We start from the raw sequence: 20929 nt of genomic DNA, 5'->3' as shown, positions 1-20929 counted from the left end.
GTGATTTATATATATTTTATGTATAAATATAAGTTTCTTATATAAATCTCTTTAAAATTTCTGCCTGAGAACAATAAAAGTGTTATGGGGACATCAAAATTTTTGTTGTGTAAGGTGAATATTCACTTATATAACAATTTATAAATGAATAATAAAGTATATATATATATAATGTAAAATTATAATATTTTTCTTTCAGGAAAAAGTATCCCCATAATCTCAGAGCTCACTGTTTTCTGTCTTTTATTCCTTTTCATCCTACCTACTGAAAGATACTATTCCATTAAATATTGCTTTATTTCTCAAGTTTGTAATCACCTCGGTTAATTCCTATGCCCTTGCCTGCAAATGTGTTCCAGTTAATGAGAAATTTTCTGTATTTCTGTACAAAAGGAAAAACAATCACCACTAATCCCCTTCTTTTGATATGCCCATCTCCGCAAATGTTATTCTCTCTTCTCTTTGATTCCTCTCTCTCTCCATTTATCATCAGTTGCTTAGCCCCTATAACTTTTACCCTATCTTTGTCATCTCCCTTTATAGTCTGAACTTATAGAAATATTATATAGTTGGAATATCCTAGAGGATTTTTATCCCATTTTGTTATTTAAATTTATGTGTTTATGTTTTTCAGAGCATTGAATGAAATGTGGAAGTGTCAAAATCTGCTCCGACATCAAGTAAAGGATTTGCTCGACTTAATTAAGCAACCCAAAGTACGTTATCACCATTTCTGCTGTGTGTTTGTTGAACAGCTGTTTCTGGGTGGAACAATTCTGACTCTAGAACCTATGATCTCTAACTTAGAACACTGAAATTTTTAAGAAACTTACTACACAGAAAAACTTAAATTCACTGTATCTGCAAAAGATGATATCCAACAGGAAACAGAATGTGCTTCTGTGTACTCAGAATTAAGCCTTTTTTCGTAACTTTAAAAACAAAAAATAACTCAGCATTATTGATAGCATATAAAACAGTAAAATTACACTTAATGTTGTTGCACTGAAATGCTGCCATCATCTTTGTATAGTTTTGTGGTTATAGAAAGTTTTAAAATCATGTAATTATAGTTTAATATTTTGATATTTTTACTTAGGACTAATACTATGGTAATTTTAATGTATTACCTGGTCTTCATATTTATAATTTAATGGTGTTATTTATCCAGTTGATTTGTTTGAGAATGTTGTATGTAGGCCTATAAAAGATATAATTCATCTAAAAATCTGTGTGTCTGGTCATTTTAAATTGCATCCAGGGAAAACAGCACAGTGTTATTTTTGTCTCTTTTTCAGCACATAGTGGACTCCTTCACCCTTTCCCCACAACATACACTTTCTGTTCATAGGACAGAGGTCAATAGAATGGAGTTATTTCATCTAAGGGAGAACAGCTCCAGTTTTCCTAGGTGTAAATCTTGCCATTTGTCCTAAAAATCAGTGAGCTAACAGTAGTTGTTTGAGGTTTATGGTGACCTCACTTGTTTCTTAACCTCTAAGTCAGTAGTAGTAATAAGACATTTCTTGACCCTTGTTTGCCTGATTGAAGCTTTACAACTGAGTAGTATTTTTGGTTTATAGGCTAACAGTTATCTCTTTGTTTATGACTTATTGAACATAATTTAACCTTCTGTGATTCCTGATTATACTGAACCTACTAGAGTAAGTTTTTCCTTGTTACACAATAACTTAAAATTATTTTAGTAATTCTGCTATTTCAGTACTTCTGCACGAAGGAGGGAAATTGGAAAATCTCAGTTAAGTTAGTGTGTTTCAACCAATAAACATTTGTTTTAGTCAGTGTTATAATGCAGTGTTGAGTGTTTTAGGTAATATGCTCTGGATAAAGTGCCCCTCTTTGTCACCTAGAGACATATTAATTTACTACCTCTAAAGTTGCAAACATACTATTTTAGAATGTGAGATGTTCTCATTTTCATGTGTATAGAATTATTACTGATTGAAAGCATTATTAAAGTCTTAATAGCAGCTGAATAGCATTTTAAGTGTATAGGTTGTGTGTTGAGCAGTGTGATGTATGAGACTGTAATCAAGAATAGCTTTGTTGACTCTCACTGTCCCTTTAAAATTTATTTAGTGTGAGCTTCTTCTCTTTGCTTGTTCATAAAAACTTGGCAGGGTCTCATATTCCTGTTCAGTCTAGGAATAAAATACAGTCTCAATTCAGTTACAGTGTTTATTCCCTTCTACTTTGTGGTATTATCCTTTAAATTGTCTTAATTAACGTGCTATCTAAATCAAAGAGAATTCTCATTCTTGTATGGTGGGGTTGAAGAAGAAACAGAATGGAGAAGGATGGTACTCTAAAGCGGCCTTGTAGTGAAAGGAGAATTAAGTCTTAATACTCACTTTATGTTGAGAGTTCTAGTAGATGTGATACAGTTAAAGTTAGGAAAAAAAAGAAGCTGTGTTTAATTTTTGTCTTTATAATTCTGCCTATTTTATCAGGAAGACTCGTAGATATTTAATATTGTCCTTTGACTTCTTTATTTCTTCTGATTAAGATAATTTTTATTCTTTCTTAGCAATGTAGCTCTTCTACTTATTTCATTTAACTTAACTGATTTGCTCGGTGTCTCTCAAAGTGACTTGCAGTATTGTACTTTGTTGGTGATCTTTCTTTTCATTAAATAACACTAACTTGATGCAGTGAATAACTAGCATTCTTAGAAACATCATTCGTACCCATGACTTTACAGAATATGTTACATGAAGCACAGTGTAATGAAGACATTCATGCACTGAAATATTATACTGCACTGATGCAGCATATAACTAGCCCTCTTTGAAAAATCTTTTGTACATGTTAATGGCATCTTAAGTGTCTTCATCTAGCGTCTTCTCAGTGGCTTCCTGACTTATATGTCATAATTCTCAGGCTTCAATACCTCAGTTCAATCAGAATTATATTCTTGTCAGTTTTTTGTTTGAGATAGACTACAAATGTGCAAACCGTTTCCAGATTACTTTGTTCCCCCTTTAAACTAAGTTGTCCTGTCCTTTGAGTATACTTAAGAAAAACAGAATACCTCTGTGTCCCAAAAGGTTGAGGCAGCAGTCATATCTTTTTTTTTTCCTTTTGAGAGGATGACAAAACAGGATGAGGGAAGAAGTGACGAGGGTGGATTATGACTTCACTTCTTTCATTCAGTTTATTGGGGGCTTAAACATGTCTAAAGAAGGAATATATACTGGTGGTCTGGGCGTGGGCTTAGACTGTGAGTGGGTTATGCTTAACTTTCTGAAAAATGTAATGAAGATTATTGCTGGGAGATTTTAATTTTGCATTTTTTGTGTGATTTTCAGACAGATGCCAGTGTCAAGGCCATATTTTCAAAAGTGATGGTTATTACAAGTAAGTTACTTTAAATATTATATGTAAAATTTAAGGTTTATTTGAGACATTTCTTTCTTTGGTAGTATAAAATATTCCTCAAAGTTCCATTTTAGGCTATGATAATATAGGAAAAGATTAAAGTGTTTTGGTTGATTTTTATTTCTTTCCCCCAGCATACTCAGCTTTCCTTTTTTTTTCCTTGTTTTCATTTATTTTGCATTCTGCACAGAATTATTTTGTGTTTTGGTATGAGCAAGAGCTAGATAAAGGTTTTGTTGCACAAATTTATTTTTGAGAATTCATTCAAATTGCTATGTAAGCTTGCTGTTAAAACCTGAGCCTGTGCTTACCTATTGTTTGCTCTAATGTAAATCTATCTGAAGCTTTAATTTCATTGTGAGTCAAAGTTTAGAATGAAGGATATACTTAATAACTGCAAATTTTTTTTGAAAAAAAAAGTTAATTCACTTTTTTGCTTTCAAGTAAAATGTTTTTAAATAAAAAATGTTTTCAAATAAAACATTTGTTTTATTTCAAATAAATTTTCAAATCAAATGTTATTTAATTGCCTTTAACAGGGAATACTAAAGGGTTGTGTTGCACATCTCCTTTGTTCAGGGCAGGGAAAAGTAGCTTTTTTTTCAGGGCACTAGCTTTTCCTCTCACCTCAGAGGTCACTGTGTATAGCATGAGGGCGGATGGAAGATCAGGAGCACCTGGGGAAGTGCTTGCACCAGGCTTCCGCTTGGCTAATGAAGAGATCTTAGGGGGATTTTTAAGATGTTAAAAAATGTTCCAAGATATATGTGGAAGTATGTTAAGACACTAAAAAAGAATAGTAACCTAATTCATTGGGTATTAGACTAAGTGGTAGAAACTCTGGCATGAGTAGAAATTTCACACCAAAATACCTTGTAGTCCTGAGCAGTTAAATTAGTTTTCAGTCCCTTTGGAAAACTTAAAGCAAGTGATTTCATGCTGTTCCTTTTAAATAAGTATTTCCCTGGTTGTTTGGCTGTGGACACTATCCTCTAAAGGAGATAATCTCCTGTAGTCTTTCTGTTTTAACCTCGTATCCAGTTTCTTCCAACAAGTACAATATTTCCCAAACTCTGCTCCAAGAAATGTCAATATCCTGTACATATTAGTAGTACCATCAGAAAAAAAAGAATTCCAGTGGTCAAGTATGTTTGTAGAATCTTGAATTAAAGGGATTTTCATTGCTGTTTTTCCCTTCCTCCTTTTCTCCTCTTTCCTTCCTCTCTCCCACTCCCTTCACTTTCTTTTCATTTTGTTTCTTAGGTGATATGCTTTATTGTAGCCTTAATATGATACTGTGGAGGGGCGATAAAGTGACTTTTTCTAAAACTGTACCGTTGATAAACAGTACAGTAGAATTTTTGTTACGGAAATAGGGAAAGGTTACACAGTCACATAGTTGAGGGGGAGGAGATTAGTTCTTACCATGTTCAGTCATGTAGCCAAGATATAAATGGAACTTCAGAGTCATATATGAACTTGAAGACTGCATTTACTGTATTCATATTTTAAGATTCAACAGGTTTCTGTTACTTTTATTAGGAGTCCATATTTCTGTATTACCCTATTTATTAGCACGGTCCTACCTAGTCTGGTTCTCCATTACAGTTGTGAGCAGCCAGAAAAACGATATTATGATGGATATTTTGTTAGCTTTCATAAGTGTTTTGGTTAGTGATGTATTAGGAGAGCAGTATAAAACTAATCTTTGATTCTGTAAGAACTCAGACTTTCTCATGTGGTAGTGGCATATCTGGCAGGAACACCTGGACCATGTTGTTCAGCCTGTTTTGGTACTGAGCAGCATGCATGGGTGTGCGCACTTTCTGTGGATGTTTTAACAGTAAACAGTACAGAACAGGAAGATAGTTTCTTCAAGGTAAATCTTACTGATCTTGATCTCTTGCTGTGAATCACAAAAGAACAATGTATGCACAAGCTCATGGGACAGTAATAAAATTGGTATTTTTCAGGTTGATATTTAAGGCCTTCAGATATTATATAGAGTTATTTAAAATTAACCAGTATGATCTTTCTCTGGATAGATGGTCCTTCACAGTGATTTTATTTAATGTTTCTAGGAAAAAATTTTTTACTTGTGAAAATTCACTATTAAAGGATCTGTATAATTTTATCTCATTAAATTAAATGAATTTATATGTTAGGATTCTTCATCAAAGTAAAGAATGAAAAGTGTTGCTCTTTTATTATTTCAGGAAAAATCTAAAATTGTATTTTAATTTAATTTAAGGAAATTTGCCAGATCCTGGTAAGGCTCAGGATTTCATGAAGAAATTCACACAAGTGTTAGAAGATGATGAGAAAATAAGAAAACAGTTAGAAGTACTTGTCAGTCCAACATGCTCCTGCAAACAGGCTGAAGGTTGTGTGGTAAGGAGAGAAATTTAAAAGAGTTAATGTTTGATGATAAGTCACTTCAGTCATGTCTGACTCTGTGCAACGCTATGGACTGTAGCCTGCCAGGCTCCTCCATAATGTTTGGAGAAGCCCACAAATCCTTTTTTGTCCCCTTTTGTAAAATAATTTATGTTTGTTATGTAAAATTTAGGAAATATCACAAAACTAATAATGTATTAAACTGTAATTACTTTATAGACACAGTTGTTAATATTATGGTGTATGTTCTTCTAAAATAAGATTATATTGTACAGAGCTTGGTATATTTTACTTTTTTATTAGTCTTACTATATTATCTTTAGTAGCAACATAGCACATCATTGAATATATGTGCCATAATTTATTGAATGGCCCCCACTTGTGTTACACATTTAAATTTTTTCCCAGTCTTTGATTAATGTAAAAAATAAATAATCTTTATAGCTTAATAATTTTACACAGTCTTGATTTCTTTTCTTTAGGATAAATTCGCTATTGGCCAGTATCACTGTTGGAAACACAAAACTCAAACAAAAACATTACTATTTTGATAGGATTTATAAAATTGGTTGCAATCATATGAGTACTTTTTCTCCTTGGATACATTAGTCATTCTTATTTATTTTGTAAATTGTGTGTTTTTAATCTTTGCCTACTTTTCTAGACTATTTGTCTTTATCTCATTGGCTCATTAGTATGTCATGGCATTGTGTGTTAATTAGGCTGCAGATAGTTTTCCAACAGTTGTAGTTTAGTCCTTTTCATTTTGTTTGCGATGCCCTTTACATATGATAGTTTTGTTGTCTAAGTTTGTCAGCAGTCTCTTCAAGGTTTTTGCTTTTGGAATCTTGCTTATGAAATCCCATTGTACTGCAGGTGAATGAAAATATTTACTTATATCCATATTATTTAATCTGTTGCCCGTGTATCTTCCTAAATTCTTTAATAAAAGATGATTCTTGGCTCTACCCCAGATTGACTAAATGAGAATCTTCACAGTGAGGCCCAGGAATCTGTAGTTTTAATAAGCTCCCCTGATAATTTTGCTTGTTGAAGTTTGATATCCCATGACCCTTGGTTTTATTCTTTTGTGTTTGTTTTTATCCTTTTGGAATATCTTTGGTGTAAGATGTGAGATAGGAATTTAACTCTCCTTTTATTTTTAAAAAATGTCTATTGAGCTATTCTAGTATATTCAGTGTAATAATATATTGAATAATCCTTTTCCTGTTTACTTGAAATGTTACCTTTTTCCTACACTGAATTCTTAATTTAGTCTTTTTGTATTGATTTGTTTATTCCAGCACCAATACGATACTAATAGTACTGGTACTATGTGATTTTAATTATTGTAGTTTCTTAACATTTTAATGTAATGAATTATTTAAATGTACTTTTGTAATATTTTAAACATCTCCATTACAGCGTGAAATAACTAAGAAGTTGGGCAACCCCAAACAGCCTACAAATCCTTTTCTGGAAATGATCAAGTTTCTCTTGGAAAGGATAGCACCTGTGCACATAGATACTGAGTCTATCAGGTATTTAATGAAAATATTGAATTTTCATTCTCATTAATTCGTTCATGCTTTAGTAGTCATTACTGAGTGTCTGCTATATGTAAGACACTAATCTGTATAGATTTATGTATATACATAATGGCTATCTACTCATCTGTATATATCTGTATGTATTTAGTATTTCATGTTATTTATTTTAATTTGATATACTCTTTTTGGATGAGAATTTGTCAATACAAGCCTAATTTTTATCTGTTATCAGTATACTGGTTAGTTAGCTCGCATAAGTTAACTGATAGAAACAAGTTGCTGTTCTACCTTCTGGAAAAGAAAATAAAGTGATTATGTTATAAAACAACATATGATGCATTTCACAGGTATCTGAGAACTAAAAATGTTATTTTTAAGACAGCCTTCATTTAAAGTTTCAGGTTTGATATCACCTGACTTTGACATCTTGGAAAATACTTTCTTTTTATGTCTGTACTTGGTTTTGTAAAATGTGGGAAGAGCTCTTATTTATTTATTTATGGCCATGCCATACAGCATGATACCAGGGATTGAACCTGTGCCCCTTGCATTGGAGTGTGGAGCCATTCAACCACTAGACTGCCAGTGAAGTCCGCACCCAGCTGCCCCACCTGTTTTTGTTTGTTTTAAACTTCCTGAATGTTTCAACCAGTTGAAAAAAAGAATACTTATAAAATATGGAGAGCATATTCTTTTTTTATGACCAGTAGTACCTTTCAGAGGTATATTAGAATCTAAAATACTACTAATGGTACACTGTCCTCAGTAAAGCCCTTTTGGGGATTTTTTTGGAGGGAGGGCATAAGGTATGGCTTCTGGCTTGTAACGTTCTGTAGTGGAGGAAGACATGACGTTGGATGCCTGTTTTTCATTTTGGACTCCTCTTGCCTTGTTTTTCATCTGAGGAAAGTGTTCTTCAAAAGTGTTCTTTCCAAAAATAAAAGGAAGCAAAACAAAAACCGGAATCCTGTATATTATTACAAGGAAAAATCTGAATCAGACTGAAATTCATTAATTAAATAATCCGATGCCTTCTATATTTAAAACAATGCTACTTAGGCATTGGCAATGCATACTTTATGCTTTTCATTAATCTTCTGTCTAGTAGTGGAATAAGAATTTTAATCAAGAGATTATATTATAGTTGCATAAAATTGATGCAGATAGTGTTGAAAGGATTAAAAGAATTTCTCTGAGAGGGTAGTATCTGATGTGAGAGGAAGAATGGGTAAGATTTTATTTCTACAGAAATGGGAGGAGATCCTAGGTGTTGAGTTTTATATAAGCCAAGCTAACTGGATAGGAAGGAATAAGGATATTTAGAAAATGATTGCCATCTATTTAAGTTACTCTATGGAGAAATGTAAAAGTGTTATGAGGTGATCATCAAAAAGCATTTGGTGTCAGATTGTGGAAAGCCTTTAGGATCTGACTTTAGAGCTTTTACTTTGTTCTTTGGTCTGTTGAGAAGCAGGAATGATTGATGATGAACAGGAGGAGGGAAATAGAAGAGAGAGCCTGCTAAGGTGTTATAATTTTCTTTGAATGACAATAGTGGGATGGAAAGGAAAGAACATATTTGAGGAAGGTTTTAAAAGAACAGCCTTAGAAATGGGTCCTCTTACTGGAAATGGGGAATAAAATGGAGGAGGAGTGAGAAGTTTATGGGGTCAAATCCAGATGATGAAGAGAATAGTAAAAATGGAAAGAATGAAGGGAGCTGCTGAGAAAGGATATGCTTCTTGTTTGGGCATGACAGACAATTTTTTTAAAATCAAATTACAGAAAGATAAAAGCAGGTTATTGCAGTATTTTTGAAAGTTAAGATAAAGTTTCCAGAAGTAATGCATTTTATGAACAAAAAGACTTGAGGACCAAAGCATGTCTTTGTAGGTTGGTGATACATAAGATATGTTCAGTCATAACTAATAATAACAGGTAATAGCCATTATTGCTTATAATGTACACTCTTTGTTTTATGTGTTTTAACTCATTTTCCTCTTTATAAGGCAAAAAATATTATTCCCAGTTTACAGGTAAGGAACAGTGAGCTACACTGATGTTAGAGTAACTTTCCTACTGCTGGGGAGTAGCTAATGGCATTTAAACAGAGGAAATCTGGCTCCAGCGCCCTCTTGGTTTAACTGTCACACTGCAGAAAGGTTTCACTCTCTTCCCCGCCAGTAGTCATGGAGTGTCCAATTCACCTAACTTTTCCTAATAGTGGCTGTACCCTTTTTAGTCTTTCCCATTTTATAGGTGAATGATGATGATGTTTACTTGCTAAGTCATTTCCAACTCTTTGCAACCCTGTGGACTGCAGCATGCCAGACTTCCCTGTCCTTCACCATCTCCTGGAGCTTGCTGAAACTCATGTCCATTGAGTTGGTGATGCCATCTAACTATTTTTTCTTCTGCTGCCTCCTTCTCCTCCTGCCCTCAATCTTTCCCAGTATCAGAATCTTTCCCAGTGAGTCAGCTCTTTGCATCAGATTGCCAAAGTATTGGAGCTTCAGCTTCAGCATCAGTCTTTCCAATGAATATTCAGGGTTGATTTCTTTTAGGATTTATTGGTTTGATCTCCTTGCTGTCCAAGGGACTCAAGAGTCTTCTCCAACACCACAATTCGAAAGCATCAGTTTTTCGGCTCTCAGCCTTCTTTATGGTTCAGCTCTTGCATCTGTACATGACTACTGGAAAAACCACCATAGCTTTGACTATACAGACCTTTGTTGGCAAATTGATGTCTGCTTTTTAAAACACTATCTAGGTTTGTCATAAGTTTCCTTCCAAGGAGCAAGTGTCTTAAATTTATGGCTGCAATGAATGATGGCACTGTTTAAAGCTGAAATTTTTTTCCCCATATGTTTTTTGGCTTTTTGCTTTTCTTATTTTTCTGTAAGTGGCTTAGAGAAATTGTCATTTTTTATTGATTATATGAGTGCTTTATAAAACAAGGCTAATTAACACAGTTTGATTGCCTTTTAAATTTATGCTTGACATTAATAAATACTAAATTACATGATCTATCATTTGTTTCCTTTATTTCTTTCTGCCTTTCTTTCTGGTATCGTATTAGGTGGCTATATTTTTTACATTTAGGTTTTAATTGTTTTGGAATCCATTTCATTGTAAGGTGGAGATAAGATATCCATCCTTTTTTAAAAGCCTAGTATCTAGTTGTATCAAACCATTTATTGAAAAATTGGTTTCTTCCTGTTTGATTTGAGACAGTCCCTTATTTTAGGATAAATTCTTAACAATACTTAGGGTCTTACTGGATTTTTTCCCTTTGTTTCTTTGTATTTTAAGGCTTTTATGATAAAAATTTAAATTTCATTTAGAAAGTTCTTTCATCCCTCCTCCCTTAATATTTACTAGCTGTTCTCAAACATTACTTAATGTTTCCAGATGAGTTATAGAATGCATGTGTTGAATCTTATCCCACACCAAGTTGTGTTCCTGTAAGATATTTTTAGACGTAGTGGCAAATGCTATTCGTGTAATACTGTTTCCATCTTATGAAAATACTTGTCTTGATTTTTTCAAATCTCTTTGCTCCTTTTAGTAATTTTAGGAGTTATATACAGATTCTGTGCATTTAAAACTTTTTACTCCTAGTTATTTTATGTGTTTTGACTTGTCGTCATAAATAGATTTCCTCGCCCCTGGCCCCTGTATTTTTAAGGTGGCTTTGGCTAATACAGAACAGCTCTGTCCATTTTTGGTGTTGTTGGTGTCACCTCACTGAACTCTTAGTATTTTGTAATAGTTTTTCAGTTGATTCTCTCTGATTTTCCAGGTTGATGCTTTTTATCACTGGCTCTTATTCTGTGGTTATTAGCTCAATTGTACCTAACTTAGCAACTAAACAACAGCAGTACCACCTCTACAGGAATGCCTTTCCTCACTACCCTCGCTAACCAATCTCACTTCTTGTCTTGGCCTTCTCTCCAGGCCTTATTGTTTCCCGATTATCTTTTTTAATGTATTTATTTACTTAATTTTGGCTTTTGGCCTCCCCTCACTAGACAGAGAGCTTCCTGCTCTTAGTCATGGAAGAAAGAAATGAATTTCATTTTGGATATATGGCATTTTTCATTCCTTTGGTACATTTAGGTAAAGAAAACCTTAGAACTGATGAAAATTTGGGAAGAGAATTCAGGCTGAAGATTTTTATTTGGAGTAGTTGGAGCTATGAGAAACAGTGAAGCAGGGGAAATGGGTGGAACAGGACAGAAAACATCCTCAGTGATTTTAACTGTTAAGGGAATGATAAATTTAGGAGGATATTGCAAGGAAGACAGATATATTTGACTCATATCTTGACCTTAGATTTAAGTACATATTTTTGTAGAAACATAAATCTACTAAGGGTTTTAAAAACCATTGAATAATTGAATTTTCTTGTATTTTGATTTGTATAAGGTCTCTGACTTGATATTTGTTACTTGTTTTTTGTAGTAAAACATACCTATCAAAGTGAATGAGTATTGTGGATAATTGACAGTGCATTTCAAATGATTATTTTAAAATCACATAAGCTTGTTTTTAGAAGAAAACTTTAAAATATTGTATTTCCTTTGTGATCTGTTCTAAGTATTCTAGTGAGGATTTATTGTATGTTTGCTGTATAACATTTTTACACCTGTCAGAAGCAGTCCTTTCTGGCTTTCATAACAGTGCTGAACGCAATAATATTTGCTAGGTTGTTTGAAAGTGCTTTATGTTACCATTTATCCTTTATTTCAGTATATGTTGTTCTACATATTGGAACCATAATGAACGTTAGATAATTGGAAAACATCTTTTCTCATTCACATGTTTGGACCTAAACTTCACACAGCAAATACAAGAATAAAAATACACTGTTAATAAACAGCAAGTCAGATAACATTTTGACCTCATTTGAATGGCCATGGGGAAATACCATTTTGAAAAGAAGCATTTCAAAATATTTATTACAGCTTTTTGTTTTGCCATAATGGTTGGGAAACAGCTGTATCAAATTTGTGTGTGGTTTAGTTGTGGTCTGTATAGAAAATACTCAGGATTATTTTTCTTAAACATTGCTAATTAAAAAAGAGTTGAAAAAATGGAAAAAATATTTTTTTTGTCATACTTTAGTGCTCTTATAAAGCAAGTGAACAAATCAATAGATGGAACAGCAGATGATGAAGATGAGGGTGTTCCAACTGATCAAGCCATCAGGGCAGGTCTTGAACTGCTTAAGGTAAATATGCTTACATTGAAATTTAGGCACTTAAGTGGCTAATGAGATAACTGTTACATATATAGTTTGTACGTTTTAGTCGAGATTTGCTTTTCTAGGTTAATAGAATCTAAAATAAGATTTTCTTAATCACTTTTAGGTAATTTTGAAATTGTGCATTTATTCTAACATGTAAGCTAAATATTAACATTTTTATGTTTAAATTATATAATATAGCCTAGTATTAATTATATTAAGGATTATAAATTAAAGGTTTCATTAGTGTGCAAAGAACTTGCTAACACTACCACAGGAAGCACCAAAATTTTAAAGTCCATTTTATATGTTATTTTGTTAGCTAAAATTTACCTTTGCCTTTTACTTATTACAAAAATATCAGTTAATTGTTGATAACTTAGGGCATATAAAATCATAAAGAAGAAAACATTGAGAAGCCTATCATTCATAAATACTTCTTTTGTTTCCTTTTAATCTATAGAAAAATATACTTTTTGGTACAGTTGAAATGAGACTGAATATACAATTTTATATCTTGACTTTTCCCATAATAAATTATAAGCATTTTCTCAGTGTTTTTTAAGACAGTGTTTTTAAGTGTGTCATAAAGCAGGTCTGATTGTTTTTACTGTCATTTATTAGATAGTTACTCTAAGTTAATTGCTTTTGCTTCCTCATGTGTAATGGAGGTAGAAATAATACTTATCTCACAGGGATTAAATTAAATCATGTACGTGATGTCTTAGCAGATATTTATTTTGAAAGTGTGATTGTAATGGAGGGTCTAATTTGATTTCCTTCAGATCGCTATACCCAGTTTTACTAGGTCTGTTAAATTTCATCCATTTTCAGTTATTTTCTGTTGTCTTTATATTCTATTAAACTCTACCTTAAATTCCTAGATGTGGTAAGGTCTATTTATTGCTTTATTTTTTCTTTAGTCCTATGTTGGTGTGTTTATTGTAACCTTACAATTTCTTTTACTGTTTAATGTTTTACCCTCTTCCCTAGATTATTTTTTTCCAAAAATGTTATTATCTTCTTCTAATGACCTATGTTTAGAATAATAGAGGTATTTTTAAAAATTCTCTTCTCATTTTCCTTTTCTCCTAGCTTGAGTTTCCTCCACCCCTCCTCCCCAAACATTAACCAAATCCAGATTATTTTGAGAACTATGTTAGCATGTTGTTTAATTTTGAAGATAGTTGTTTCTTTAGATTGTACAGTCTTCCAGTGCTCTCATTTATTTTTAGCATAATTACTTGTGTTTTTACTTTGACTTGTAGCATTTCTAGTATGTAACATTTTGGATTTATAGAGATGAAAAGGATTTATAGATCATTTTTATGATCATTTTTTAGGTACTCTCATTTACACATCCTATCTCATTTCATTCTGCTGAAACATTTGAGTCTCTCCTGGCTTGTCTGAAAATGGATGATGAAAAAGTAGCGGAAGCTGCACTCCAAATTTTCAAAAACACAGGAGGCAAAATTGAAGAGGATTTCCCACACATCAGATCGTGAGTTGAGTTTTTTTCTGATAAATATTCTAGAAAATAAAATAGCTTGCTGTTTCTTGATTTACGTAATAGTTGGAGTCAATTTTAAGTTTTGAGGAAATAATGTCTGGGTTTTATCTTAAGTCTAAACTATTTAGAGTCTTTATTTCCTGGGAGAAGGCATTGATTGGTATTTTAGAAGATTCATGAAAATGTAAGGTGACCATGGCATTTCCTTCTGAAGCATCAATTTTGCTTGAAGATTTCAATGAAAACAGTTTTATAGCAAAAGAGTTCCTTGGCATATTATGGCATAGAATAAACAATGCGAATTTGAGGTCCAGTGAGAAACGCCAAAGGAATTTCAGCAGGATTGTCCATAGCACTTTACTTTCTTCTGTTATTATGAGTATTGAATTGAAAATTTTCAGTAGTATTGTTTTACTTGACACAGGGAAGCAGAGAAGCATGTAATAATCATCCTAACAGCAGTATATTTTCTGTGTGTGTTTGCATGTTCTAGTATTTCCAGAAATTGGAGATTATGCTGTTATCCTGGAGATCTCTAACTATGGTTCAGGATTCTATAATAGCTCAGAAAGAATACATCTTCATTCCTTATGAATCCCTCCTTGTTTCTGTGTGTTCATCTCTCCATCCTCTTCCTGGAGAGCATAGCTGGTGGTTGGTCCTGATATTGCCATAGTCACTGGTGACTGGTTTCACCTCTAGCTCATTGCTTCTGGTCTAGTTCATAGTGGTTGGGGTACTGTGTTTCTTCATGTTTAAGTGGATTGTGGTTCTTTTTTTCAGAGAGAGACTTGGACAAAGCTAGCATTTTAGAGGCTCAGGTATAGGTTTTGTAATCCCTTTCTATTCACATGAGCTTAATCAGCTCTAGAAACTATTGTTATAAAGGAAAAGAGCATTATTTAAATGATAATTGAAATACCAATACCAGAATATTGTAACAATATACTTTTGGCAACGGCAAGAAACTTTATTTTTTATAAATGGCTTCCTAATTTTTAAGGGAGCCTGGAGAACATGAATTTTCCTTGTAATGGAGCTGTGACTTTCCGGTCCAGATCAGAGATCAGAGTTTGGAGACACACGTATACACACACACTAAATGTATAAACTGTGTGCAACTCTGTACATGCGCTATACTAAATGCCCTATTACTGTCTCATTTAAACTTCATAACAATTCAGTAAAGTGTAGGAATTACTTTGCTGAGTCTAATCTTCAAAGTGGGAAATCTGATGTTTACTTGAGGCAGATCGTTCTAGGTCATATAGCTAGCAAATGGCTGAGGGAATATTTGACTATCAGCCTGTTTGGATGGTCTATGGTACCATATCCATTATGGCATAGTTTTCTTAATTAGAGCATTGATTGAGTTTTAGTTTGGTTTATTCAGCAGATTTTTTTGTTTTCATTCTAGACCGTCTTTTCTAATGCCCTTTATGTTTTAAAGAAACATTGTTCAGTTTATAGGAAAACTATGAGAGCAATGTTGAAAGTTGGACATTTTAGAACATGAAGTGAAAGTCGCTCAGTCATGTCTGACTCTTTGTTACCCATGGACTATTACAGCCCATGAATGTCTCCAGGCCAGAATACTAGAGCGGGTATCTTCTCAAGGGATCTTCCCAACCCAAGTCTCCTGCATTACAGGCAGCTTCTTTACCAGCTAAGCTGGTAATACTGAAGTGGGTAGCCTATCCCTTCTGCAGCAGATTTTCCTGACCTAAGAATCGAACCAGGGTCTCCTGCATTGCTGACAGATTCTTTACCAACTGAGCTATCACACAGAAGGGCATTTAAAAACATTCGCAGCTTTACTGTGAAAATGAGGTCCTTGAAATTACTTGATATATGTACATTGAGAATATTTCAGGTGTCTCTCATGAGGAGAATTATCTCAACTGATATTGAATACCTGCTGGGTGCACACTGTTTTCAATGAGGTTACTCTTGGTATATGTCTTCTAGAAGATGAAATACGTATGTGGATTTTATTTTTTACATTATTAAATTGTGTGAGTTGATGTTGAGGAAAACTGGTAAGAGATAAATGAATGTTTATTAAATTATCTTCCATTGAATTCACCAAAATTATTTAAAAGGAAAATGTGTCTTAAGCAGAAGCTACCATAAACTGGAGAGAATTGGTGCTAGATAAGCCATTTAGACTGAATTGAGTGTGAGAACATTGACACTTGATGACTATATCCCTGAATCAGATGTATAAGGGAATGTATAATAAGTGTTCTTTCATTTACTAATCTAGAGGGAGGAGTTTGAGGTATGGGCAGGCTTTGAAAGAAATGTTGTTCAGTCACCCAGTCCTATCCAACTCTTTGCAACCCCGTGGACTGCAGCATGCCAGGCCTCCCTGTCCCTCAGTTCAGTTCAGTCACTCAGTCGTGTCCGACTCTGTGGCCCCATGGACTGCCGCATGCCAGACCTCCCAGTCCATCGCCAATTCCCAGAGTTTACTCAGACTCATCTCCATTGAGTCAGTGATACCATCCAACCATCTCATCCTCTGTTGTCTCCTCCTCCTCCTGCCTTCAGTCTTTCCCAACATGAGGGTCTATTCCAATGAGCCAGCTCTTCGCATCAGGAGGCCAAAGGATGGGAGTTTCTACTTCAACATCAGACCTTCCAATGAACACTCAGGACTGATCTCCTTTAGGATGGACTGGTTGGATCTCCTTGCAGTCCAAAGGACTCTCAAGAGTCTTCTCCAACACTACAGTTCAAAAGCATCAATACTTTGGTGCTCAGCTTTCTTTATAGTCCAGCTCTCTCATCTACATGACTACTGGAAAAACCATAGCTTTGACTAGATGGACCTTTGCTGGCAAAGTAATGTCTCTGCTTTTTAATATGCTGCCTAGGTTGGTCATAGCTTTTCTTCCAAGGAGCAAGCATCTTTAAACTTCATGTCTGCAGTCACCATCTGCATTGATTTTGGAGCCCAAGAATATAAACTCTGACACTGTTTCCACTGTTTCCCCATCTATTTGCTATAAAGTGATGGGACTGGATGCCATGATGTTAGTTTTCCAAATGTTGAGCTTTAAGCAACCTTTTCCCTCTCCTCTTTCACTTTGATCAAGAGGCTCTTTAGTTGTTCTTCACTTTCTCCCATAAGGGTGGTGTCATCTGCATATCTGAGGTTATTGAATTTCTCCCGGCAATCTTGATTCTAGCTTGTGTTTCATCCAGCCGAGCGTTTCTCATGATGTACTCTAGATATAAATTAAATAAGCAAGGTGACAATATACAGCTTTGATGTACTCTTTTTCCTATTTGGAAACAGTCTGTAGTTCCATGTCCAGTTCTAACTGTTGCCTCCTGACCTGCATACAGATTTCTCAAGAGGCAGGTCAGGTGGTCTGGTATTCCCATCTCTTGAAGAATTTTCCACAGTTTATTGTGATCCACACAGTCAGAAGCTTTGGCATAGTCAATAAAGCAGAAATAGATGTTTTTCTGGAACTCTCTTGCTTTTTCAATGATCCAGTGGATGTTGGCAATTTGATCTCTGGTTCCTCTGCCTTTTCTGAAACCAGCTTCAACATCTGTAAGTCCATGGTTTATCTATTGTTGAAGGCTGGCTTCATGACTTTTCAGCATTACTTTACTAGTGTGTGAGATGAGTATAATTGTGCGGTAGTTCGAGCATTCTTCAGCATTGCCTTTCTTTGGGATTGGAATGAAAACTGACCTTTTCCAGTCCATGGCCACTGCTGAGTTTTCCAAATTTGCTGGCATTTTGGGTGCAGCACTTTCACAGCATCATCTTTTAGGATTTGAAATAGCTCAACTGGAATTCCATCACCTCCACTAGCTTTGTTCCTAGTGATGCTTCTTAAGGCCCACTTGACTTCACATTCCCGGATGTCTGGCTCTAGGTGAGTGATCACACCATCGTGATTATCTAGGTTGTGAAGATCTTTTTGTACAGTTCTTCTGTGTTTTCTTGCCACGTCTTCTTAACATCTTCTGCTTCTGTTAGGTCCATACCATTTCAGTCCTTTATCGAGCCCATCTTCGCATGAAATGTTCCCTTGGTATCTCTAATTTTCTTGGAGAAATCTCTAGTCTTTCGCATTCTGTTGTTTTCCTCTATTTCTTTGCACTGATCACTGAGGAAGGCTTTCTTATCTCTTCTTGCTATTATTTGGAACTCTGCACTCAAATGGGTATATCTTTCCTTTTCTCCTTTGCTTTTGGCTTCTTTTCTTTTCACAGCTATTTGTAAGGCCTCCTCAGACAGCCATTTTGCTTTTTTGCATTTCTTTTTCTTGGGGAGAGTCTTGATCCCTGTCTACTGTACATTGTCACAGACCTCCATCCATAGTTCATCAGGCATTCTGTCGATCAGATCTAGTCCCTTAAATCTATTTCTCCCTTCCACTGTATAATCATAAGGGATTTGATTTAGGTCATGCCTGAATGGTCTAGGAAATTAGTTCTTACCATGTTCAGTCATGTAGCCAAGATATAAATGGAACTTCAGAGTCATATATGAACTTGAAGACTGCATTTACTGTATTCATATTTTAAGATTCAACAGGTTTCTGTTACTTTATTAGAGTCCATATTTCTGTATTACCCTATTTATTAGCACGGTCCTACCTACTGAACCTAGTCTGGTTCTCCATTACAGTTGTGAGCAGCCAGAAAAACGATATTATGATGGATATTTTGTTAGCTTTCATAAGTGTTTTGGTTAGTGATGTATTAGGAGAGCAGTATAAAACTAATCTTCGATTCTGTAAGAACTCAGACTTTCTCATGTGGTAGTGGCATATCTGGCAGGAACACCTGGACCATGTTGTTCAGCCTGTTTTGGTACTGAGCAGCATGCATGGGTGTGCGCACTTTCTGTGGATGTTTTAACAGTAAACAGTACAGAACAGGAAGATAGTTTCTTCAAGGTAAATCTTACTGATCTTGATCTCTTGCTGTGAATCACAAAAGAACAATGTATGCACAAGCTCATGGGACAGTAATAAAATTGGTATTTTTCAGGTTGAAATGGTCCCTACTTTCTTCAGTTTAAGTCTGAATTTGGCAATAAGTTCCTGATCTGAGCCACAGTCAGCTCCCGGTCTTATTTTTGCTGACTGTATAGACCTCCATCTTTGGCTGCAAAGAGTATAATCAGTATGATTTTGGTTTTGACCATCTGGTGATGTCCATGTATAGAGCCTTTTCTTGTGTTGTTGGAAGAGGGTGTTTGCTATGACCTGTTCCTTACCACCTCCCAAAATTGGCCCAAGTTCATGTCCACTGTATTGGTGATGCAGTCGGGGAACCTTATTTTTCTATAGCAGAAATAAAGGAAAGACTTTGTGGTTATACCTTTTTTCTCTGGGTTTAATAGGCATAAAGCTTTTGGGTGAGGTAAGGCTTAGAGTTGTGAATCAAATGTCTTACTACCGACTTTACAGGAAAAGAAAAAAGTAAGTGCTGACCTACTAAACTAAAGTGATGGTGAATTATGGGTTCCATTTTGTCTCAATAAGTCTCTTAGGAATCTGGCTCACCTGAGAATAGTTAGATGTGCCAACACTGAGGGTTCCCTATAACCTAGGATACAGTCATAGTCCAAGTGAAGCTGGTTCTCAAATGGAGGCGGTTAAGCAGAGTCAGACACTACTGAGTGACTTCACTTTCATTTTTCACTTTCATGCATTGGAGAAGGAAATGGCAACCCACTCCGGTGTTCTTTCCTGGAGAATCCCAGGGACAGGGGAGCCTGGTGGGCTGCTTTCTATGGGGTCGCACACGACTGAAGTGACTTAGAAGCAGCAGCAGCAAGCAGACTTGGAGGAGAAATTAAACAGAAATAAAGGACTCACTACCTTTATTCCCACCTTCCTTCTCCATGCTGCTTATCAACTTGATTAAGCAAGTGTAGTTTCAGTTGGGAGTTCTGATGTTAATTTTTTGAAAGAAGTGTCCAGTGTTTAGTCATCAGGGAGACACCATCTCCATTTTTGTTTAAATGTCAGAGCCAAAGAGAATTTCTTTTATTTAAAGATGAATTAACAGAATACAGATAAATAGACAAACACAGATCCTTTGAGGGTATTTTAGTGTTCAAAAGAATGGTGATTAACACTAGGAAGAATGAAATTTTTGTTGGATAAAAGAGAATTTTAGACATGTGTTCTAAGCTGCCAGGAAAATTATGCAGCAAATGACATCTGGGAAAAAAAGGAAGAAAAATAATATACTGTAAAAAGAGAAATGACAGAACTAAGGATAAAGAAGAGCAGGAACATATTTCTGTTATGGAATGAAATTTATTATAAACAGCAAGGAGCAGAGTAAACAATATTGCAAATGTAATCAGGAAGGTTTCTGTTGAACTTAAGGAAACCGCATAGATCATGAGTATAGTGGGCAAAGAAATAAACGCAGTTAAAGAGAATTGCAGATGATGGAAAGTCATGATTGGTGTCTGTGGAGAAGACGACAGTATAATGGAAAGTGGAAAAAATTTTTAAATAATAGTAATGAATAATAAACATAATGAATGAAAACATGAATCTGGAAATGAGTACTCATGGTTTAGGAAGGTATTGATAGCTTACTGTGAATGGTGTCGGATTTGTGATCTCCAAAGAAGATTTAACTTTGGTACCAGGGACCAGGCTTGATCACTCAAGAGCTTTTGTGCAGCAGAGTTTTATTAAAGTGAAAAAGGACAGAGAAAGCTTCTGACATATTCATCAGAAGGGGGACAGAGAGTGCCTCCCGTCAATAGTCTTATCAAGGCCTCGTATACTTTTCCCAGACCCACCCTCACAACATATATCTTAA

The 20929-nt window shown here is 34.8% G+C and overlaps 1 protein-coding gene across 8 annotated transcripts in view; it reads left to right on the top strand.

Annotated features, from left to right (window-relative positions):
* The window catches only part of PDS5B (PDS5 cohesin associated factor B), a 178522-nt gene that overhangs the window by 96056 nt on the left and 61537 nt on the right, over positions 1–20929 (top strand). For all 8 annotated transcript variants that reach the window (XR_009595232.1, XM_027973013.3, XM_015098135.4 and 5 more), the window contains exons 14-19: positions 635–716; positions 3330–3378; positions 5651–5790; positions 7222–7337; positions 12474–12579; positions 13938–14098. Coding sequence is in view for 7 of the 8 variants with exons in the window: in XM_027973013.3 (XP_027828814.1) it covers positions 635–716; positions 3330–3378; positions 5651–5790; positions 7222–7337; positions 12474–12579; positions 13938–14098 (654 nt within the window). In the remaining variant the exon portion in view is untranslated. The remainder of the gene's footprint in view (positions 1–634; positions 717–3329; positions 3379–5650; positions 5791–7221; positions 7338–12473; positions 12580–13937; positions 14099–20929) is intronic.

Source organism: Ovis aries, chromosome 10 (genome assembly GCF_016772045.2).
Source record: "Ovis aries strain OAR_USU_Benz2616 breed Rambouillet chromosome 10, ARS-UI_Ramb_v3.0, whole genome shotgun sequence".
Lineage (NCBI taxonomy): Eukaryota > Metazoa > Chordata > Mammalia > Artiodactyla > Bovidae > Ovis > Ovis aries.
Note: the sequence above shows the minus strand (reverse complement) of the source record. Positions and strands in the feature narration are given on the sequence as shown.